The 23,113-nt window shown below is 39.6% G+C and overlaps 1 protein-coding gene across 8 annotated transcripts in view; it reads left to right on the forward strand.

Annotated features, from left to right (window-relative positions):
• Positions 1-346: 346 nt before the first annotated feature.
• Positions 347-23,113, forward strand: part of MAP3K4 (mitogen-activated protein kinase kinase kinase 4) — a 64,547-nt gene continuing 41,780 nt past the window's right edge. For all 8 annotated transcript variants that reach the window (XR_004417343.1, XM_033054587.1, XM_033054589.1 and 5 more), the window contains exons 1-3: positions 347-509; positions 14,043-14,233; positions 18,173-19,554. Coding sequence is in view for 7 of the 8 variants with exons in the window: in XM_033054587.1 (XP_032910478.1) it covers positions 436-509; positions 14,043-14,233; positions 18,173-19,554 (1,647 nt within the window). In the remaining variant the exon portion in view is untranslated. The remainder of the gene's footprint in view (positions 510-14,042; positions 14,234-18,172; positions 19,555-23,113) is intronic.

Raw genomic sequence — 23,113 nt, forward strand, 5'->3', positions numbered from 1 at the left:
GCCACGGGGGCACGGAGGGGGCGGCAGCACCCGCCGCGCCCCCATCACGGCCCCGCCTCGGGAGAAACGCGGCCCCTCGCGGGGAACTGCGGAGGTGTGGTTTCCATAGAGCCGGAGGGAAGCACCGGTGTCCCACAGCCTGTCCCGACCCCGCGGCTGAGAGGGAGAAATCCACACCGGGAGCCACCCCTCGCCCAACCGCGGCGGAGCGAGCGCCTCTGGCGCGGCCGGTCCCTCCTGGCGCGCCGTAGCGATGCTGCCGGCGCCGCTGCCCTCGGAGGCTGTTCCCAAGATGGCGGCCGCGCGGGCGGCTCTGCGCGACCGCGCTCCTGCAGCCGGGTAGAGACGTGCTGCCCTCCTCCTGCTGCTCCTGCTCCTCGCTGCAGCCCCGCGCCGCGCACTGGGGCCCGCCGCCATGCCGGCCCCGGTGCATGCATGAGAGACGCCGCCGCGCTGGTCTGTGCCGCCGCCGCCGCCATGGAGGAGCCGCCGCCGTCGCCGCCGGGGAGGTCAGTACCCAGCGCTGCCTCACAGGGAGCTCCGTGCAGGGAGCGATGCCGGGCGGGGGCTGCGAGCGCCGGGGCCAGGGGTGCACGCTCTGGTTCCCGCGCCGGGCCCCTCCGCGCTGCAGAACCTGCGGCTGCTCCTGCTGCTTCAGCGCTTCTGCAGAGCGCCCACGGAGCGAGAGGTGCTTCGATAAGAAATCTCTAGTGGCTGCGGTGGGTAAGGCAGTGTTTTGTGGGCGCTTTGCAATTAAAAGCAAATCGTTTCCTTTGCCCCCAGCCTCGCAGCAGTGCGGGCGGGTGTGTCGGGGCACTGCCCGCCCGGTTGTCGGGGCCGGAGGTGCGGAGGCTGCAGAGCGGAGAGGGAGCAGCAGCTGGAGCCCGCGGGAGGCTGGCGGAGCGTGACCTGTGCTCCTTGACTTGTGAACTGCAGCGATAAAAGCGCTGCCCTCTTGGAAGGGTGTCTCGTGTTTATGGCAGCCGTGATTAAAATCGGATTCTCTTTGGCGTGGCGGTGAAACAGCAGGGTCATGGAGTATCGCTGCTGGCAGCATTGCAATCGATAGTTGTAAGAAGAAAGAGTTAAAAAAAAGAAAAAGCGTTCACAAAGAAGTGTTGTGACGCCTCAAAGCTTTTTGCAACTGTTGTCACCTCCTGAATGTGCTGACCTGCAGATTGGCTTTTTGCAAGTCTCCATCTGTGCCCTGCTGAGAGATGGGGATGCAAATTACTTTATGGTTTAGTGTTTCCAGCTGGCTGCAGAAGTATTGCATAAGTCCAAGTTATTAATTCCATGGCAATTATTTTTCATTTTTAAATAACATCCTGCTGAGGCACTTCACTGCTCGCTAGGAGGCATTCATGAAACTTTTTAAAAATGCTTGTGTGATCAATTAATACTGTAAGGCAGTAGTAAGGTGCATTGTGTTCCAGGTCTACTGTGCAAAAAATCTGCTGTCGTGTTGCTGAGATCATTCTTGAATATTGCAAGCTACTGTTTTGCTCTGATGGAATAAAAGGGAAGTGGTGATGTGCTCCTGTGTGGGTCAAGGTTATGGGGTTGAGCAATGCCTTTGAGTTTTCATTATTGTGCATTAATGATCTGTTTTTCTGTCACGAGAATGCCAAAAATCAGAAGAGATATAATATTAGTAAGATTTAACAGAAATATTATTAAATGCAAGTGCTATTGGGCAACTGAATTTTTAAGCTTCTGAGTTCCTTTTCAAAGGACTCTTAAAGACTGACACTGCAGGTTAAGCAGAAAATGATTTAAAATAAAGTTTGTAAAACAGCATGACCAGAGACCTGGGCTGTCTTCATGTCTAAGAGTAATCTTCGGAGCCTGAATGGAAAACACCCAGGCATTTCCTGTGCAGTGCCATTTCTGACCTCTGCTGGATTCTGCTTATTACAGGACAGTTTATATGAGTCGGATGTGGGTGTGGATAATGTGGTGACAACTTTACCCAGCAAATGAAAATTGAATTAGCTATTTCGGAGTGAGCTGGTGGGTGGGAAGGGGATGTCTCAAAACAATTAGGTAGCCTTAATTTGTGTAGGATAATGCATGTACTCCATCCACTGTGATTCACTTCTGTGTGTACTTTGTGTCTCAACTTCACACCTGCTTCTCTGGCTTTATGCAGCACTTGCTTTTACTTAAATGTAATACAAGTAAAGTATCTGAAGCTTTTTCAAACACTATTACTTTTGATTTAAATTTTGGAGTCATTAGTTGTTTATTCTTGGGGCTGTGAGATCAGAATCTTGTTGAAATTGGTTTATTTTGCACAGGCTTGGGTGTTTGAAATCCATTTGATGGCAAATCACTTAATCCTGTTTGTGGAGTATGAATGTGTTTTTATGATAAAGAGTTCTGGCTAGTGTTAAAGTGCATTGCTATAAAGCGTTCTCTTTAAGTTAACTTTAGTTCTAGTGGAGAAGTATTCAGTCATGCTGAATACTTTGTTTAATAAACAAAGCTTATTGATTTGTGGTTTTGAGACTGCCTTCTGTGAGAAATGTGCTTTGCTTTGTGTGAGGAGTCTGTCTTTTGTTAGAATATAAATGCAATGGTACATTTTATAAAGTGAAGGCAAACACAAAATATATTTATGGCTTTTTGTGAATTACACAGTCCTTAGTAAAAAGCATTACATTGTGAATCTCTCTCCAAAAGCACACTGTTTTTCCGAGGTCTTCCTTTCTTACTTGAAACACACTTTGGTGGGGGGGAAAAAAGGAGAGGCAGCTCTAAACTGAAAAATGCTCAGGGAGCATATGAGCAGATGGTGATTTTGAGACAGAATTGCACTTTGGATAGCATGGATAAGTGAAAAGATACTACTGAAAAGTTTCGTGAAGAATTCACATTTAAGTGTCAATCCTTAAAACAAGTGGAAAGATAAGGTATTTCCACCTAGATAATTTAGATTGCTAATTAAAACAGATGTGTTTGGTGCTTCTTGATTATTACCCATAGGCTTTAAATTTCCAAAGCCCAATTTTAGGCTTTCCCAAGAATTTTCTGGCACAAAATCCACTGTAGAGGAAAATGAGGCTTTAAGCGTGTCCTTTGTTGGGACTTTGTCTTTTGTTTGGAGGCACTGCAAAGGCATGAAGAACCATAGGGTACCCTGACTTGCGCCTTGATTGCTTGTAGCGCTCTTTCCTCCTGGCATACATCCAGTGCAAGGGGGTGAAGGAAGGACCAAGACTGTAAATAGAGTGGGACAGAATTGGGAATTTTGTGCAGGCTTGCTCTTTGCTGGAGAACTTTTGAGTCGTCTATCAGATTTGTTGTCTCTAGGATGACAGTGAATTGGACTGGCAGTCTACACCATCTGTGGTTTGGGGGAAGCCTGAGGTTATGTCATGAATTGTACTCAACATATTTTCTTGCTTGCCAAACTATCTGTATGGCTGATAGTATATGAGCAGTGAAAAAGTTTATTTTGTTAACTTAAGATCATAGCTTCATTAGGAAAAATGATTCAAGTATATAGAGCTTTGCCATAGTTTTTTTACCCCATGCATTTAAATGAGGTAAGATGTAATCTCTATTCTACATGTATTGCATTTTCTTGTTTACATGTGCAAGATTGGAATGAATGACTGATTGCTCCGCCTACACACAAACACACATGCAGTGCTAGTTGAGATGTCTTTGGCATTTGTAGCAGTAAGGATTAGTCTGTGCTGTGTGGCTGCTTGGGTTGCTTTTATGTCTGTTAATTAGTGCTGTCTGTGTCAAGGTTGGTTTTACTATTATGTAAGCTAGTGATATTGACCTTTGTGGAATGCAAACTGCTGTGATGAAAACAGATCTACTGAATTTAAAGGAAAGCATAAGGGATATGCAGTAACTCTTACTGCAGGGAACTAATTGGGATTTTTAGAGACTTATAAAGATTTGGCTTCTATGACAACCACATTTCTTAAATTATATACAAACCATTCTTTTAAACTGCATCTAAAATAGAAGACAATTTTTCATAGTACCGACTGCTAGTCGATAGTGTGTTGACCTCTGTCAGCACAGGAATCTCAACTCATTTCTTCAGTTGCGTGGTTGGATTTGCTGTTATCTGCAATACTTTTTTGCAGAACTGTTACTTTCCTTCAGTTTTATTTTTCTCTCAGATGTTAACAGCACTGATGTTACATTTAGTCTGTAATTTAATAACTAAATAATTTTTGGATTTTAAAAAATAACTTAGAAGCTTATTTATTTAAAGAGTTAAAAAGGATCGCATGCTCACTCTTGGCTTACTGCAAATGGAAAGCCAAATGAGAATGTTTGCCTTTAACATCTGAATTTGAGTGTTACTGAATTGTCAAATGTTCACTTGTGTACAGTCCAAGAGCCCTGTGTGTAAAGTCACATTAATTTGTCACGAAACCCAATCAGGTCTATTCTGGAGCCAGACAAGATGGGATGTAACTATTGTGCTGATGAACATCGTTTGCAATCTTAGGGTAGAAGGAAGAAATTAATTCTGTTCCTTCTGTGTCGTGCTGATACTCAGTGGTACTGAGTATCATGTGTTGCTTTCTAACGTGGTGTAAATGTATTTACAGGTTTATTCTGCCATTGGCTTACTTGTACTGCTGATTTACTTGCTGTTGCTTTTCCTGAGAGCAGTATTTGTAAAGGTTTTTACCATCTTGGCTGTAGAACATTCAGTAAGTGATTACAAGGCCACAGTTACTCATGCCTGTATTACTTAGAGCTCTCCATGGGCGTGACCACTGAGCTTTTGGGATGGTCCAAATAGTGCAGAGTACTGAAGTCCCATTGCATTGCACAGATTTTCCAAACGTCACAGACCTGAAGTCCAGCATGCCATGCTTAGACACCAGCTTCCATTGAAAACCTATTTAACTTTCAATGCTTCACCTTCAGAGCTCTGGTAGACTTTGACTTTATCTAAATGACGAACTGAAACTTTGCGATCATAACCAGCTGTTAGCTTTTTCTTATCTAGGAATGGAACTGTTACAATTATTTTTATCTTTTATCACAGGTCTTTGCATTTCCTAGTTTATCACTTTTATATATTATATGTTTATAATTGAACCTAGCAGCCTAACACGCTTTTCCCAGTAGTATGCCACTTTTCTTGGTGTAGCTTAAGTTTTCCAGAAAATCCATGCAGATGTGCTAGTACAGATTTTTCATAAATGGTTCTTAATTAAGTATCTTTTACTGTATTGATGTGTGGCTTGAGATCTTGGTATCTGATCTGTGCAACTGCCAAGAGCTTAATTGCAGCTCTTACCCTTTGGATTGATACTGTACTATGTAGTGCTCAAACATCATTAGTGAGGAAAATGTATTTCAGAGATTGTTACTTTAAAAAAAAATCAGTTCAAATTCCCAAATATGAGCTAGGATATAGTTGAGGATGAAAAAGTAGCACTAATGGGGAAGTATGGGATCTGGAATCAATGAATGTTTTAACATTAGTTGTTAAGTGAAGAGAGCTGGATACTAACTGGGCTGGGTGAAGCTCTCTTAGCTCCTGTTTCTACAGTTCTAACCTTTGATCCATTTGCAGCCTCAGTTGGCAGGCTTAAACGTGGATGTGGAAACCTAGCAAACCCATCAACACTTTCACACTTTATTGCACATTATAGAGCTAGAATTAAATAGGTTTTTTTTCCTTTTGGGATAAAATATGATATAGTTTAAATCAAATAACTAATTGGGGGAAAACTCAGAGATTAATGTACTGTAAATGCTGTTACATCATGGTTCATGTTTGTATGAAAACTTACAACAATCCAAGATTGAAAAATTAGTTAAACCTTCTCTGTTTTCAAATTTGCTAGTAAAAAAGAACAGAAAGTTTTGAGTATTTTTTTTCTGGGGTGAGAACATGAAGAACTGCCAAACTTTCATAAGACCTCTATTTTATTTATTTTTTTATACTTATTTCTAGTTGGTATAACTTGTGGAAGAAAAATTGCAGTAATTTCATGACCGTAAGGCGCACTGAACTATAAGGCGCACCCCCCAGGTATCGGCAAATTTTGCAACTTTGTAGATCATATAAGATGCACCAGACTATAAGGTGCACTTTTTTTTTGCTGTGAAGATCTGTGCTGCGTGCAATAAAGTAACGAATTAGTAACGGAATCCCATTATCGTGGAGTTTACTGGCAGGTGCTCAATTTGCAAACATTTTTCACAGATTGGTGTAGCCTTTAAACGCAACCCCAAGCATCCTCCCCGTGCGCGGGGCCTGGCACTCCCGCCCGCCCCCGGCTGGCGAGGCGGGGCTCGGGGTGGCCGCAGCTCGGGGTTGTTGCGGTTCTGGGCGGCTTGGGACCGTCTGCGGCTCGGGGCAGCGTGGCGCTGCCTGCCCCCTCTCTCCCTGTGCGGCTGCTGCTGGCTGGGGGCCGGGTGGTCCCTCTCAGCCTGCGCAGCCGGTGGGGGCTGGGATGGGGGGCTGGGCGGTGCCTCTCAGCCCACGCGGCCGCCGTTGGCCAGGGGCTGGCCGCTCCTGCCCCCCCTTGCGGCTCGGTGCTCCCATGGCACTGCCCCCCTGCGCGGCTCGGCTCACAGCTCGCACTTTTTTTTGCAGCAAGGAGCTGAGCTGTGTGCAACAAAGTAACGAATTACTGGCAGGTACTCAGTTTGCAAACATTTTTCACAGATTGGCGTAGCCTTGAAACACACCCCCAGGTGCCCTCCCTGTGCCGCGGGCCCCCGCACTCCCGCCCGCCCCTGGCACCGGCTGGCGTGACTTGCAGCTCCTGGCTACCACTGCGTGGCCGTGGGTCCCGGCTTCCCCTGCCTGGCAGCCGCAGCTGCCGCGGGCCCAGGCATTCCTACCCGGCGCTAGCTGGCGCAGCTCGGCTTGCAGCACGGCCGCTGGCAGCTCCTTCCCCCCATGCTCGGCCTGCGGCTGCCCGGCGGCTCCTCGTTCTCCCCGTGCCCAGGCCATGGCCAGCAACTCCACGTTCCCCCCGTGCCGGAGCCAGGGCTGGGGGCAGCTCCCTTCCTCCCCATGCAGCTCCTGCCGGCTGCAGCTACCCACTCCCGCCCCCACTCGCAACTCTGCGCTCCCGCGGCACCGCCCCCCCATTGCGGCTCACACTTCTGGGTTGGTAAATTTCGCAACTTTGTCCATTATATAAGGTGCACTGGACTATAAGGCGCACTTCCGGGTTAGGGGGAAAAGTTTAGTCAAAAGGGTGCGCCTTATAGTCGTGAAATTACTGTGCTTCCTTAGATCATTTAAATATGTCTCAGTAGTGCTTATCACTACTTACTATAAAAAGATATGATGACTACTGCTTTGCATCCTACTTAGTTTATTCTTGAATTGATGTTTGACAATTTCTTGGTTTTGAAATTTCCCATGTTGTTCTAATCAGCCAAAAGGTTCAATACCTCACCACTCTTCCAATAGCTTTTGTTAGATTTTTCTGTGACTTTGTCTTTCTGTTGTAAATATAGTAAGCACGTATAGAAGCTTCTGCCCAGGAATATAGGAGAATTTTGGGAAAAGTAGTAATAATTTGCAGAACTGACTCTGGTAGCTTCCAGATCTTGAGAAGGAGAAAATTTTGTTAAGATTTTTCTGTTAAACTGAAATTTGCTAGTAAGTACATTAGTGCTGTAAGGAAATTTATGATGCCTAGTCAGACATGTGCTTGAGGTTTACCGTAGAAATGGTGTGTTCTCACTTGCTGGGTCCTTCTGTTCTAATTAAACAGCTTAATTGAGAGTTACCAAGGAGGAAAAGTTGCTGGGAATCAATTACAGTTTAACTGTTTAGCTCAAAGCTGTACGTTAGCCTTTTTTCCAGTAATGACTTTCATTTTTTCCTTGGCCATTTCTGCAGAAATAGTGGTGGTTTTGTCACAGTGAAGTCTTGCTCCAAAACACTGTTGGTGCTGCAGCAGAAGTACTTGTTTTATATTGCTCCCTCAGCTGATGTGGAGCTTGTTGTACTTGGTTCTTGATTGTTAACATGGTTGTTGTAGTGTAAACCTGTAGTTTGCAGTGGGTGGCATGGGTTTCATAGCAGCCTTGAGTGTCTGCATTTGTGCAGCCCTGGTACAGGTTAGTTTTCAAAGATAAACAAGGTGTAAATAGTGAACAAAGTGGGGCTTTTCAAGGGTTATTATTACGTCCTGACAATTCATTAATGAAGTTTTAGTGTGTCTTGTTTCTTTGTTCACAATCCCTTCTTCATAGGTTAATTTATTAAAAAACTACTGGAGTTATATAATCCATCAGTTCTTGGTGGTGTTGCCAATATTACTTTAAGCATTTTCCTGCCCAAATATTTTGCTTTTATTGTTGCTGCAAATAAAAATCTGCATTAATTTTGCGTCCTACTCAACTAAAAATTACTGTTCTCATTTCCTAACATCTCTGTCTTGCCCTCCCTCAACTAGGAGTGTATGCCACATGAAACTTGCTAGTGTGACATTGAGGACATTTGGCTGCCTAATCAAAATTCAAGTGGTTGAAATAGGAAAAATCCTGCTAACAAAGGCATTCCAGCTAAGCTGGATTGTTTTGGCAGCATCAGTGAAAAAACAGGGTTGGTTCTTTAAGTTATACCTGTGCATCTTGGGTACTGGCGACTTCTGGCAAAGTGTCTAGAAAGCAGAAGGGCCAGACAGTCATGTAAAATTGCTTCATGTGCAACCAGAAGAGAGTGACTGAGAGCACGATTTCACTTAACACTCAGCAGGTTCCTTCTTTGCCCTGGTCTCTCTACAAGAGAATGCCAGGTTCAGGAAGATGTAGTGGAGGAGCTTGGCTGTCATGTGGCTGTGGAATATTTGCTTGTAGGTATTGATCTGACAAGCAGATGGTGCACCAAATAATCCAATGGGTTTTTTCACTATCGGGTCGGTGATAGAGGTCACATGATTGTTGCCTTCTGTGCAGAAGGGATGGCAAAAGGGGCAGGGTTGTGCAGCCTGGGAAACAAAAGGTGCACTGGAGCAGGTTCTCTTTCTTACTGTGTCATCTTACTGTGGCTGTAGTGTTGGTAATTTCTGGGTCCTCACTGTAAAAAGTTGTGAATAGTGTTACATTTCAGAGTTGATTAATTTTTTTTAAATATTGCTTCCTTTTTGGTGCTCTTACAAGTATCTCTGCTGTAAACTGTTTTAATGCAAGCTTGGTTTCTGGAAGATTTGCATATGAAGACATACTAGATGAAAGATACTAGGGCTTTTTTGCATGTTGTGTCAGGAGTAAAATTACTATCTGCTGTAAGTAAATTCTTTGCTCTCCTTTCCCCCTGTTCAGGTATCAGCTTTTTCCTTCCACTGTGCACCGTTGTTCATTCCTAGGCCGCAGAGATAAATGATCACATATCCTGCCTTCCCTTGATTCCTCTGGGAGAAAAAAAAATGTGGCTATGTACATCTGAATTTGAATTAGAATATTTCTTAAAATGGAAATTGTTATGCTGGTACTGTATCATCTTTAAAACATAATTTGAAATTTCCTACCTGTTAAGTGCTGTACCAAACAAACAGGGTGCATATAGCAAAAAAAAAAAAAAAAAAAAAAAAGCAGCTTTATTTGTACACACTGTGTGCAAATTCCTGCTGTGCTGTAATAAAAAATATAATTAAAAAAATCCAACCAGATGTTTTCTTTGCCTTCTACTGAAGACTTCCTTTTGCTGCACTTTGGGCAGTTTATAGTAAATGCAGTAGCATCAAACACTTCACTTTTGTATTCACACGTGTAGCAGATCTTCAAAAATACTTTACCCAAAGCTGGATTTTTAGTTGCTTTTGCTTTTGGATTAGCAATCTTTCAGAACCATGTCCATTTATTTAAGCTTATGATTTCCCTCAGAACATAATTTTAAAAAAATGGTTAAAATTTAGGAGTGCATGATGCTTTCCTGATGTTGTAACATAACACTGGTGTTTACACCAGGTAGCTGTCCTGTACTGCAACAGAGCTTCAGGTTTTTCCATCTTGTTTTCCTGATTAGGTTGTCTAATCCTCAATCTTTGTTACCCAAGGTTCACTAACAGTCAGTTTAGTGAAGTTCCTTCCCTGTGCTGTTGGTAAAGGACCACCATTACATTCTCTGTTTACAGCAGCAGTGTCTGAAGTGCACAGCTTCCAAACCCTTTTGCTGGGTGATGATCCTGGCTCCTGTGTGGTAACTGCCTAACTCAGATTTCTTCCCATGTGCTTGTAGTCCAGGCTGTTGACCTCTACTGCTCTGATCCCCAACAAGCTTTTAAGCTGCGTGTGGCTGAACCCGAGTTAATTATGCAAGTGCCTAATGTATTTGAACTCCTGCTTATAAGGAGGATAGCTGATAGAAAGGACAGAGTAAAAAGATGTTTCCCCCATATAACTGTCACAGTTTTTAGGACGCTGTCTCATTAATGGCTGTTACAAACTTTGCAAATTTGCATAATGCTTCAGGAAAGTGCAGAAGTGCTGGTTAAAAATGGTGTTCCTCAGTGTGACTTTAACCTAATTAATTGTAATGTTCCTATGTGATCTTCAGTGATCTTTTAATCTGTTAATTTATTTTTAATGATAAATGAATGTATATTCCCAAAGGTAGTGGCTGTTATCAATAGTGATGGTTACCAGACTTTTTGCTCCCTGTCCTACTGCTTCAAATTTCATATCTTGATTTTTGTCCCCCTTCCTATTTTTGTTTGCAGGCCTTTGAAAATCTAGAAGAATTATCTTGATTTTCATGACTGAGCTGGAATTGTAGATACATTACCATCACTTTTGCTTAGTTTAAAAAAAAAGAAATCCCCTTGTCATCTAGAAGTGCAAATTAAAGAAACTATGTATTCTGTCTTTCCGGATTCTGGTTGAAATGCACCTGGTGTAACATACAGTTGTTACTTTTTGGAAGCATTCTTGGTTTGTTGGGGTTTTTTTGGGCGCATTTCAGAGCTGTCAAGGTGTTTTGCTTTGATTGTTGTTTTTATCATACTATGTTAAAACTTTCCGAATATTTGTGATTTATGCATCCTGGCTACATTCTTTCTTATATTCCAAGGGTAAATTTCTAATAAGCATTTTTCTCATTAAAATTGAGACTGGGACCTGTAAATAGAATATGAAACTTATGCACTTCTGGTTTACCTTGTAGGGATTTGGTTTAGGCTGCTATTGGAAATAGTAATTGCATTTGTCACATTTCTAGCTTTCACTTTTTGTGTGTATGCCTAATTAAGATTTAGATGGTTCTCACTGGCTGTGTGGAGAAGACCTGCATATTTTGGTAGCTAAGAAGAAATTAGCCTTGATTAATGTTTCTCAACTCTAGTTGCAACAGTATTAGGAACCAACAATTCTATCTAATAACCAGCACTGTAATCTGATTCAGGCTTGCCAGCACTGCGCTTTATAGATTGGCAGATTTAATTAGTCTATGGTTAGTTGCTGACAGTAAATAACACACAAACATTGCAAATGCTATGTCAGTGATCTGTAAAAATCAATAACTGATTTTAATACTAGAGTGTTGCTGCTGAAGATCGTATGTCTGGTGTTGTCTGGATTAGAAAAAATTGATCTTAGCATGTCAATGGTAATGTAGCTGCTTTAGTTCGGACCCAGTATGTTTAGTGCATTGTTGTACCATAAGGCTTGCACTGGTGAAACTGAATAATTTTATTACTTGGCACTGATTGGAGTTCTGAGTTGAGGTATAGTCTTTGCACACAAACCCCAAACTGAGCCTGCTGGATTTTTAAAACTTGCTTTGCAACCTGTGCCTTTCTCTCTCTAAGCAGACCAGCCAGCTTTGGTTAGATCATCTCACCAGCTGCTAACAAGATTGGGTCTGTTATGAACAAGAGCATGATTGCTTATTTTGTGATATGATTTCAAGTGCTGCATGTTTTGTGATGTCTGCTGTGCTTCTTATCAAAGAACATCTTACTAAATTACCCAGCAAAAATGGTTGAATGTTAAGTAAGTCATACTGGATGCTGCTATATAGGAATGTATGTAATTCAGGTGTGAGGTTGGAGAGTAATTTGGATGTTTCTGGAGCTCATTGCCTCTCTTCAGGCATAGCAAGAAACACACAAGGTAGAATTACAGAATCACTTAGGTTGAAAAAGACCTCTAAGATTGAGTCTGACTGTAAAATAACACATTCAAGTCCACCAATAAACCATGTCCTGTAAGGGCCACATATACAGATCTTTCAAATGCTTCCAGTGATAGTGACCAAAATAACCTTAAGTTCTTTAAAGATCACTTAATTCGGCTTGGTGGAGAGGTTTGAGCGTTAGGTTCTTCGCAGAGGTTGCTTACTTATAAACAGAAGGAAAACAGTGTTTTCACTGGTCTTTCCTAATGAGGTAACTTGTCCTAGTTTAAAACTGCCTTGGAGACTTTAACATGAGTGTTTGCAGGATCTGTTCTGTCAGCCTCCGCAAGGAGCATCAGAACCCCACCCTTTGCCTTGCCAGGCCAGTGAGATCACTGAAAAAATAAGTGGCTCCATAAGCACTGGAACTAATGACTTCTGTTTTATGTGGTTTAGTCTCTTGTGGTTGATTTGTCTTTGGCAAGATCAGAGGGGTGTTCTCTACCTCAAGTGTTTTTTGCAGTAGGGCTGGTCGCAAACGTTCTCACAAATAAAGCTGTTCTAGTGTACAAAAAGATGTAAACTTGATTTCCACTTTCCCAGCTCAGCGCTTGCAAGATCCATTTCTCTTACTCATCCACCAATTTTCACAAGACCTGTAGGAAGAATTGTAAGACTTTTTTTTTTAATATTTGGACAGTGGGGGTTGGTTAAATTACACTGCTAAGATGCTGTAACAGCATGATATCCCAAGGCAAGGAAACCAGACTAAAATTATTGGTGATTTTGTGTGGTTGTCACTATGACCGGATTGTAGGGCACTCCTAAGACTCCAGGTGGTGCTGCGGTACCACCTGTATGATTTTTGTTGGGTAACCAGTAAAGTTTATCTGCAGAAGTTGGTGAACTTGCCTGCTGCCTTCTTAAAGTTGAAGTAGTAGTGAGAAGAGTAAAGAGTATTTAATGCACTAAATGCTCTGTGGCTTTGTAGAGAACGTAACTGTTCTGCATGCTAAGGTATTAATTTCTGTTTATAGCTAAACGCCAAGAAAAGGTACAGTATCTGTGTTTTGTTTGCTTTTGTTAGCCTTACTGCTGTTCTACTAACTGGCAGTATTCTGACATATTTCTTGCCGCTTTTCACTAGGGTATTAGTAACATTCCTTGTCTGCCCCTAAAATAGTAGCCAGTAAAATATAATTTATGATTTGAGTGAAGCGGAAGTTACCGGATATTGATGCTATCTTACACTGGTTGACAGATTGACTGTTTCTTTGCTTCAGTGTCTTTTACTACCGTCAAGAGTTAGTGAGAGTGCCGTAGAGTTGTTACTTGCAGACCTGCTTCAGAAATAAGTGAGGGAATACAGGCAAACTGTTTCTTTCCTTTCTTTGAAAATGGTATGTGTTCTTCTCCCTGATATGTGTTAAAGCAAGAGAATTGCATGTATGGCACCGCTGGGGAGTGATAGCATTTATTTATGATACTAATATTCTTAATGTTAGATAAAAGTTTTGTGAAGGGTGGGAGAGTGATTTTAGAAGTTGTCCTTGTCGTATGAGGGGTTTAGGGGTGGAGGATGGAAGGAGGATCTTTGCTGTTGTCCCTGCTACTGATTAGATTGGTCTTGCATGATATTTTTATGTTTGAACCTTTGTTTATTTCGTGCACCTCTTAGTTTAGGCTTGCCACAAGTTTTTTTGGCAAGAGATACGTATGTGTATATGTTTACATTGTGTTCTTCTAGTGACACTGCCTATGCCATCCTCTTTGTATGTTGCCTATTATTTATTTGATTGGAAACTTATCCTTAGGGATATGAAAAAATCCTGTATGTGGATGTGGCAGTAAAATATAGAAAGTTGACTGTGATCAGAATTTATGGATTAATTAGCTTTCTGAACAGATACTGCAAGTAAAATTCCTTTATCTTGAATGTAATGGTTTATCGTGTTCTCTGCAGGAAAGAGTGCAAATCAGGAGATGCTTCTTCCAAGATCTCAGAATCTGACCCTGAGGAATTATCGGATGAAGCAAGTGCTGATACTTTCTATGGCACTTCTCCCCCTAGTACACCCCGCCAGATGAAGCGTATGTCAACAAAGCATCAGAAAAACAGTGTCAGCAGACCTGCTGGCCGCTCCACTTTGAAAGGTAGGTGTGGTGTCTTGGTTTGTTTCCTAAAACGCCTGTTGTTACCTGGTGGAGAGGTTATACAGAAGGTGGAGCTGGATACTGAGATACAATGAAAGAACAGGAGGCAGCTGTCATGAGTTGTAACAAGGGAAAACTCTTGGGTATTAGAAGAAAAATTTTGCTATGAGAGTGCTTAAACAATGAAGTTTACCAGAGGGATTGTTCTCTTGTGGAATCTCTGTCTTTGGAGATTTCTAAAAGAGAACTGGTTAAGATCATGAGCAGGCTAAATAGTTTTGAAATAAACCTGGTTTTGAGCAGAAAGTTGGAAAAAATCACTTTCAGAAGTGTAATCACTTTTTCTCAGCGATTCTGTGATTTTTACTAATGCTGTAGTTGCTTTTCTGCTCAGTTTTCATGTTCTTGAAGCACTTCACAGGCAGTTTATTGCAAAATACAGTTTTCAGTGATTATTGTTAACTCTTTAATGTCATGAAGCACTTAAAGTGTAGTTATTCCTGCTTGCTTCTGATGCTTCAGTATAAAGAGATAATGGGGGAAAACCCATACTTGTTATGTGTTTTTTTCCTGATGCTGCTAAGTAATGGTGCCAATTAATAAAACCTTTTAGCTTAAAGTGATTTTTTGTTGTTGAAATTGTGTGGGTGCAGAAAAGCCATTTAAAATTGTATGTACAGTGTTTTCAGACAGAATATACCTAGGTTTTTGTGGGTTTTTTTTTTCTGTTTGTTTAATATATTTTTAAACAACTAACAAACTCTGTCGGACACTTACTTGCCAGTTATGGCAGCTTGACTATTGCCAGTTAATGTTTTGGAAGCAATTTTTAAAATCACTTCACATGAAACAAGGAAATATTAGAGTGCATAGCAAGGATAACATTTTTGAGGTAAAATGTAGGGAAGAAGAAGGTAAATTGTTTAGGGTGACTAAGAGAATGCAGTCAATTCTTTGGTTGTGTAGGGCTGTGAAATGCAAGTTCATAGTAAAAGAAGGACCAGTACAAACATTTTCCAAAGCTTCTGTTTCCCTTTCACTTAATGCAACCTCAAAATAACGTCACTGAAGAGAACATTCAATAAAGTACCTCCTCCTTATATGAAATTACAGAGAAATCTTGTAACTCTTGCCAGTTAACAGTAGGCATTGGAATTATTAAGCCTCTTTAACTTTGCTAAAAGGCACATTTAAAAGCCAGTAAAATTCTTGTGTTGCAACATTAACTCTATTTTAACCCTGTTTAGAGTGGTTATGTAAACTTTTCTTGCTTTCGGTGTTTTTTTGTTGTTGTTGTTTCATTATGTGCTTTAAAAACATTATGTGTTAATTTCTTAACAGAGACATTGTGATACTAAAGAAATATAATGTATTATATTTCATTGTTAGTCTTTGCTTGTGAGCACATGTGTAAGATTGATAAGCTTTATGAGAAACAAGGAGTTGTTGTTTATCCCTGCTTATAGATTTTGAGTTTTTAGAGCAAGGTCTTTCTATTTGTAAGGGGAATGGTTCTTACTTCTGGATTGATAATATCCTGTTCTTTGTTACCATGAATATCTTAAAATATGCTTGCAGTTTTTTTCTGATTAATTGGATAGTGTTTTGTAAAATATCTTTTTCTGGCAAGTTCATAGGGCATAGGGGATTTTTTGTTTGTTTGTTTTAAACTTTGCGTGCCATCTCAGAACAGTTATTTTGTTTTATGAAGAGGAGGAAAAAACCACTTGGAAACGTATAGAGTAGTTTGTTGACCTTGAACGTTCATGCGTATGTTCTTTCTGAGATTGGATGGTTATATTTAAGTAAGAGAATTCATTCAGGGGTTGGTTCAATGTAACTAATCACTTAAAGAAGTTAATTTGAAATAACTTTTCAGATGTTTGCAAATAAGATTTAAGGTATCTTTATTTAGACGACTGAAAGAATTTTGGGAATTAGAGGCTTAACTTACTTGTGCTTCTGATACTTGATTGTTTAATTTCTGTGACACCAAGTTCCTTACAACTTGCATTTAGTGTCCAGACATAAATTGATGCAATAATCTGTTTAGTTTCTGAATTGTTTCTCCTATAGCTGAAGTTCTATGGGGCTCACATTTTTCTAAGGTAAATGCATTTCAGAGGTGCCTGTATCTCCTGAGCTCCATGAATGCTTGCTTACTTACTGAAGTGTTAGTTTCTCCATGTACTTTGTAACAGCAGTGCCTATGTCTGCTTTTTAGTATAAAATTTTTGCAGTTTCATGCTTGAAGGGAGCCACTGTTCACTCTTCATTCCTACCCCTATCATGTTCTTCACATGCATTTTGTCGTATTTTATTGTAATGACCAGTTTAAGATCTCAGACTCCACCACTTGCTCCCCCTCATCAACTGATAGTAGCTTAGTTGTGAAACTCCCTACCCTTTGTAGCATTGAAAGTAATCATAACTCAAAGTTTGTTAGTACAGCTGAACTTTTTTTGCCAATTAATTGAAGTCTGTATATATATGCATATGCTATATCTATGTATGTTGCAATACTGCAATACAGTTACAGCATTAATATTAATTTATTGCAGGACTGTCAGGTGGGTTGGAATTATTGGTGTCTATTTGATGAGACGATTTTGAAACAATTTGTAGATTATTATATCTGGACTTTGTTAAGAATGATGAACTTTCAAGTATTATGGCTTTTTAGATGTCTAATAATGATTAATTTTAAAGTTATCTTTCTTTCAATGTGTTTTGATGGTGTGGGGAATCTGAAGATTAATGATAAAAGAGAATGACATTAAAAATACAAACTGCAGGGGTCTAGAGGTTCTCCTATCTAGAATGTAAGTTAAGAAAGTGATCTTCACATGTAATAGGATTTTAATTTTTTTTGCAAGGCCACCAAAATCTTCAACATCAAAGTGCTGTTAGAAGATTCATTTCTAGTCTACTTAAAGTCTATGTGAAGTGGATCTGTGTTTCATCTCTGTCAAGCTCCATTTTCAGCCTGATTGCCTACCCGTGCAAAATGCCCCTTCCTGTGTTTTGCCTGGCCTAGCTCTGTGGTCAGTGAAAATAGACCAAGTATTTGGCTGTTGTTCTGAAAGTCCTTTCTGAGTGAGCAGGGGCCCTGTGACCATGGAGCTTGTTCCAGCTGCTGATCAATTGGTACTATTGGACTTTAGTAGTCTGCATACAGGTGATTCTGTTCTGCCTTCCACCACTTCTGAGAATCACTATTTTCATGCCAAGTAGTTTCTCCTATTTTGGTCCACAGAGCCTCAACTGAAGGGCTTTTCATAATTTTGGAGAAAAGCGTCAAGGTTTGCTGCTCCTGAGGAGAGAACAGGAAACAAGGAGGAGATTGCACCTTTAGGTGGGAAAGGAAGCAGCATAGTAAAGAAGAAAACAAGTGTTTGTGTGTTGTTATAATGGGAAGGTAGGCTCAAGGTGCTAAGTCAGTGTGTTCAGATGACAGTGGGGTTCACAGAACCAAGATCAACCATGCCAAGAGGCAGCATTGGTACTAAATTTCGGAATTTATATATACTCCAGTTTTTATGAAATTGCACATGCAATGGAGTCTCTTTAATTGTTTGATGCTGTAATAATGCTTTGTTGCATTTTGAGTTTTTGTTTGGGAGGTTGTGTGACAAATGTATGTAAAATGAGCTTGGAAACTATTATTTTCCTTTTCATCATACTCAATTCTCAGTAGATGGCATACTCAAGAATTCTGAGATCCTTCCTACAAAAGAGGTAAAGCAAGAGAAAAAATCCTTTGGTTTAGTGTAGACTACTGGTAACTTCTAATAAGACTACAGTTTACTTCTATCCATACCTGTTTTGTTTTATTGATATTAAACTTTTTTATGCTCAACCTAAGAAAATGATTGGGAACTGAGTTGAAAAATGCTTGTTCTTGTTGCTGCAGTCACATTCTTTTTTCTTTGCTTACAGAAAAGATGAGTGTGCCATCTCAGTCTTTGCATAAAGACAATGGGAAAACCATTGAGAATGTGGAGGAGCACAGCTATAAGCAAGGGAAAAAGATCAGAGATGCCCTAAGGACAACAGAACGAGATCACAAGAAAAATGTGCAGTGCTCATTTATGTTAGACTCAGTTGGTGGATCTCTGCCAAAAAAAACAATTCCAGATGTTGATCTCAATAAGCCTTACCTCAGTCTTGGCTGTAGCCATGCTAAGCTTCCAGTCTCTGTGCCCATGCCAATACCCAGAACTACACGCCAGACTTCTAGGACTGATTGCCCGGCAGACCGGTTAAAATTCTTTGAAACCCTGCGGCTTTTGTTAAAACTTACCTCAGTCTCAAAGAAAAAGGACAGGGAACAAAGAGGACAGGAAAATACCTCCTCTGTCTGGTTGAACCGATCCAATGAACTGATCTGGCTGGAACTGCAAGCTTGGCATGCTGGCCGGAGCATTAATGACCAAGACCTCTATCTCTATGCAGCCCGTCAAGCTATCCCCGATATCATCAATGAAATCCTCACCTTCAAAGTGGACTATGGAAGCTTCTCCTCTGTAAAAAATGGAGCTAGTCTCAATGGTACTTCAGGAGAAGGAGTTTGCAAATCAATACATGGAACTAGTGCTTTGGTTTACTCGAGTTACCATGAACACCTCCATCGCCAGCGGGTCTCATTTGAGCAGGTAAAGCGAATAATGGAGCTGCTGGAGTACATAGAAGCACTTTATCCCTCTCTGCAGGCTCTTCAAAAGGACTACGAAAAGTATGCTGCAAAGGACTTCCAAGACAGGGTGCAGGCACTCTGTCTATGGTTAAATATTACAAAAGACTTAAACCAGAAACTAAGGATTATGGGAACTGTATTGGGCATCAAAAATCTTTCTGACATTGGCTGGCCAGTGTTTGAAATTCCTTCTCCTCGACTGTCTAAGGACAATTATCCAGATGATGAAGACATTGATAGGGAAACAGAAGTAAAGGAATCCTCAGGAACGTGCACAGAGGAGAGTGATGGTGAAGAACAAATCTCTGAGGAGAATGTTGAGGAACTTAGACAAGCCATCAAGAACAATTTTACTAATAAGCCAAATTTTGACTTTCAGGACCATTTTTCAAGGAGGCTTGATAGGCTTGAATCTGAGGATGACTCTACTTCCTGGGTTATTCCAGAATGCAGTGCTGAGGGAAGCTGCAGCCAACACTGTTTGACCTCTATTTACAGGCCGTTTGTTGATAAAGCACTGAAGCAGATGGGGTTGAGGAAACTGATTTTAAGACTGCACAAACTAATGCATGGTACATTGCAAAGGGCCCGTATGGCGTTGGTAAGGAGTGATCACCAGCTGGAGGTAGGTTACTAGTGTAAATGGATAACAGGAGTACCTCCTTGCTGTGTTGTTCCTATCTAAAAATGTACGAATTGGGATCGCTTAGTTGATTTTTGAAAAACAGTGTATATTATGATTAGGAGCCCAGTTCTCCTTCCATGGAAATGAATCTTTTGACTGAATTTATGTGAAGCCCAAGCTTCATACTCTGTTCTTTTTTGTAATTGAAACAACATTATTTTGATTAACATCTTTGTTCATTATATTTTCTAATGTCTAAATCAACAAGTCAGAAAAATCAGGCCCAGCATTTTAATTGTGAGAAAAATCAGCTATGGAGGTGGTAGTTTTTCTTGTCTTCAAGACTGGATGTTTTTCTGCAAGACATTGTTTATAAAAATGTCGCTGTAGTTTTTTTGGTGCTTTTTCTTGTCTGCATAAGTGAAGCACTGTGGTGGCACGTTATGCTTGAGGAGAGGAGGGATAAATGAATGGACTCAACCTTGAAATCTATGAGAACAAGTCATGTTAGTGTGCTGCATTGTTTAGTTGGCTTTTAGCTTAATTAATGCTTTTCTCTGGGTCATTTTGTATTCTTAATTAAGAATGACTGTGAGTTAATAAAACCAATGTAGGAATTGAGCAGTTAGTGGAGGACAGTAGTTTCATATTGTAAGATGTGGCCACTAATTCTTTCAAGGCAGAGTATTGCTTCTTAACATAAACTGTTACACTAACTTGTAGGCATCTTTATGCTAGGAAAAGTTGTTGGTAAGAATTACTTGCTCTCCTTGGTAAAGTGGCACTGTGACTTCTGGATAAAGGCATCTCTTAGCCAAAATGCCCATTCTGATATGGATACTGTATGTGGTCTTTAAAACATTACAGATCTCTTAATATTGATTATCACATTTGCAAAAGGAGCAGGAATTGTTCATCTCCCTTAGAGGTTATCTTTTTAGGATGAATAAATTTGTAAATATAAACTTATTTGATTTTGAAAGCTTTTGTTTGTACTGCTACTAGTGTAGATATTATTGCAGAAATGAAGTTATTAGTAAATATATAAATATATATTTTTATTATATTATAAATATTTTAAATAAGTAGATACATTTTATAGAAAAATAATAAATATATATTTTTATTTATTATCTAATTGTTTTCAGCTTGTCTTTTAGAAAATTTGCCTTAGAAATGAGTGAACATTTCATTAGAGTCAAGTGCCTAAGCATAACTTGCCGGTGTCTTGTTGCAGTAACCAAAAGCACCCCAAACCACATACACTTAGAAAGTTCAGCTTAATATATAGGTTGAAATAAATCTAAAAAAATCAAAGTGAACAAGACATAATATGGGGGTATTGAAAATGGACTTTGAATATATTTTTGAAACTGCTAAATACCTCAAATTTTGACAGCATAGGGGTTTTTAAAACAAGTTAATGAAACATTAAGTAGCTGGAGTTTTTGCTGCAACTTCATCCAATTAAACTTCCTGCTAATGTAGTGTTGGATGACCTGTATAACATGTAAGGTTAATCTTTTATCCCTTCTCTACCCTTGTGACTACTACAGTAATGATTGCCTTTTGTTTGGAATATTATTCTCTTTTAAGAAATGTTTTTTAGTAAAGGTGAACATTATAAATTGTAAGCTTCTTTCCTGCGCCAACATTTAAAGGACATTATCAGAAAAAACCACAAACAACTCGTGGTGAGAATTGTGGTACTTACTGCAGCAAAATATGACTTTATACTAAAATGGAAGAGATGGGTTTCAATTGCTTGATCTTTGCACCTGACAGTTCTTTGAATGTAGTGTCCCTTTTTCTTAAGTGCAGTTCAGTTTGATATTTGTATGCAGAGTTGTTACTGTTCTGTTAATCTTTATTGTTTCCATTACTTTTGTAACCTGACTCTGTGTTTATGTGTATACTTACACTTCTGAGTCTCTGGACATACTTTTGTTTCTGTTGTTGCTTAAACGGTGTCTAAAACACATTTATGTCTTCTTCCACTATATGCATTTTAATGCTCATTTCATCCTAAATATGTGTAAATCTTTATGCATATTCCTGGTCTTGGTGTTTTCTAAAACATGTTTGATTCCTCTACAGGCTCTAATACTTTAACAGGGCTCTAGGCATTATAGAGTTCATTCTGTGTAGAAGTTGTATAATTGCATTCTTGTTGAAGATGGATAATATTTCTAACTTTAGTGTATAAATTATAATCTGATGTAATTTTAATAGAACGTATTTAAGCTTGTGTACTTTGTTGTTTCTTTAACTGGCTCCACTTTTGAGTGTTTTTTGTATGATCTCAATAAACAGCTTTAAGTTTTTCTTGAGGTTTATATAAGAAGTGTTTGAAACATTTCAGATTGGGCCTGCAGAAGATTAAGATTAATCAGATTGCAGAACAGAAGTTTAGGTGTCTGGTACTAAGGCAGACTAGTTCTTTAATATTTTTGTAAGAGCTGAATTCCCTCAAACTATATTTGCATTACCATGAGGACTGTGTTTCTTAAATTTTTTTGTTGTACTGTCGAAGTGTAGTATTTTCATGATCTGTTTGTTAATGAAAACTCCTTTTATAGAAATCTTTAACTCTTCTGTTGCTATATGTTCCTTTTAAAGAGAGTAAAAAGAAGACATTAATATTCCATCTAAGAAGATACGTTTTTAAATAAGTGTTTTAATTTTATGTTAGATTATGAACTTAAAAGGTTTTTTAAACTTTCTAGGTAGTAGTTTTATCATCATTATCATACTCTACTGGTAATGTTTTTCTCCTTTTTGAAGTGATGTTATTTAAATTTGGCTGAAGAAAAACCTAGAAAATGCTAATTATGCCTACTATATATATGAAGGATATTCAGATGTCGCAGTTAGCAGCTGAGAAATGAGAATAAGAATAAAAGAAACTTAATCTGAAACAAATCTTATCCTTAAATGAAGACCAATGTGTTGCTATCTTTAGGAGCTACACATGCTCTTCAGTCTGACTTTTCTTTCTAAATTAAATCCCAGAGTACCTCCATGTACAGCCTTGCTTAGAATGTTATCGCGAGGTATATAATTTAGATTTTCTAGGATGTGTATTTCATAGTCTCAATTATTTTCTCTAATTAGAAAAGTAATTTTATTTAAATGGAATCTTACTGTAAATGAAAAGTAAGTTTATTATTAGAAAAAAAAAGCCCAAAACAAAACAAAAATCCCCAAAACAACAAACCAGCTTGATGTCTATATTTCACCTTCCTTTTTTAACAGTTTAAATTTAAACTCTACCAAAATTCAAAACTTGCTTTTTCAGTACTTTGGCTTAGGTTAGCTAGTGACATTTCTTTGAATATTGCATTAATTTACAAAGTGGAGTTTTATGTCGATACATGCATTATGTATTTGAAAAGGAATGATGTTAGGTACCTGATGTAGCTTAATGTACACTTGTTTCTCTAGATAATGTCATAACAGAAACATAAATTATTTTGTTCATTCCTAAGGGTCCATAGTTGTTTTTCCTCAGACTGATGATCCTTAAAAGAGAAGGTAACTTTAAAAATCCTCCAATGAT

The sequence above is a fragment of the Catharus ustulatus genome, chromosome 3 (assembly GCF_009819885.2).
Source record: "Catharus ustulatus isolate bCatUst1 chromosome 3, bCatUst1.pri.v2, whole genome shotgun sequence".
In the NCBI taxonomy this organism is placed as follows: Eukaryota; Metazoa; Chordata; class Aves; order Passeriformes; family Turdidae; genus Catharus; species Catharus ustulatus.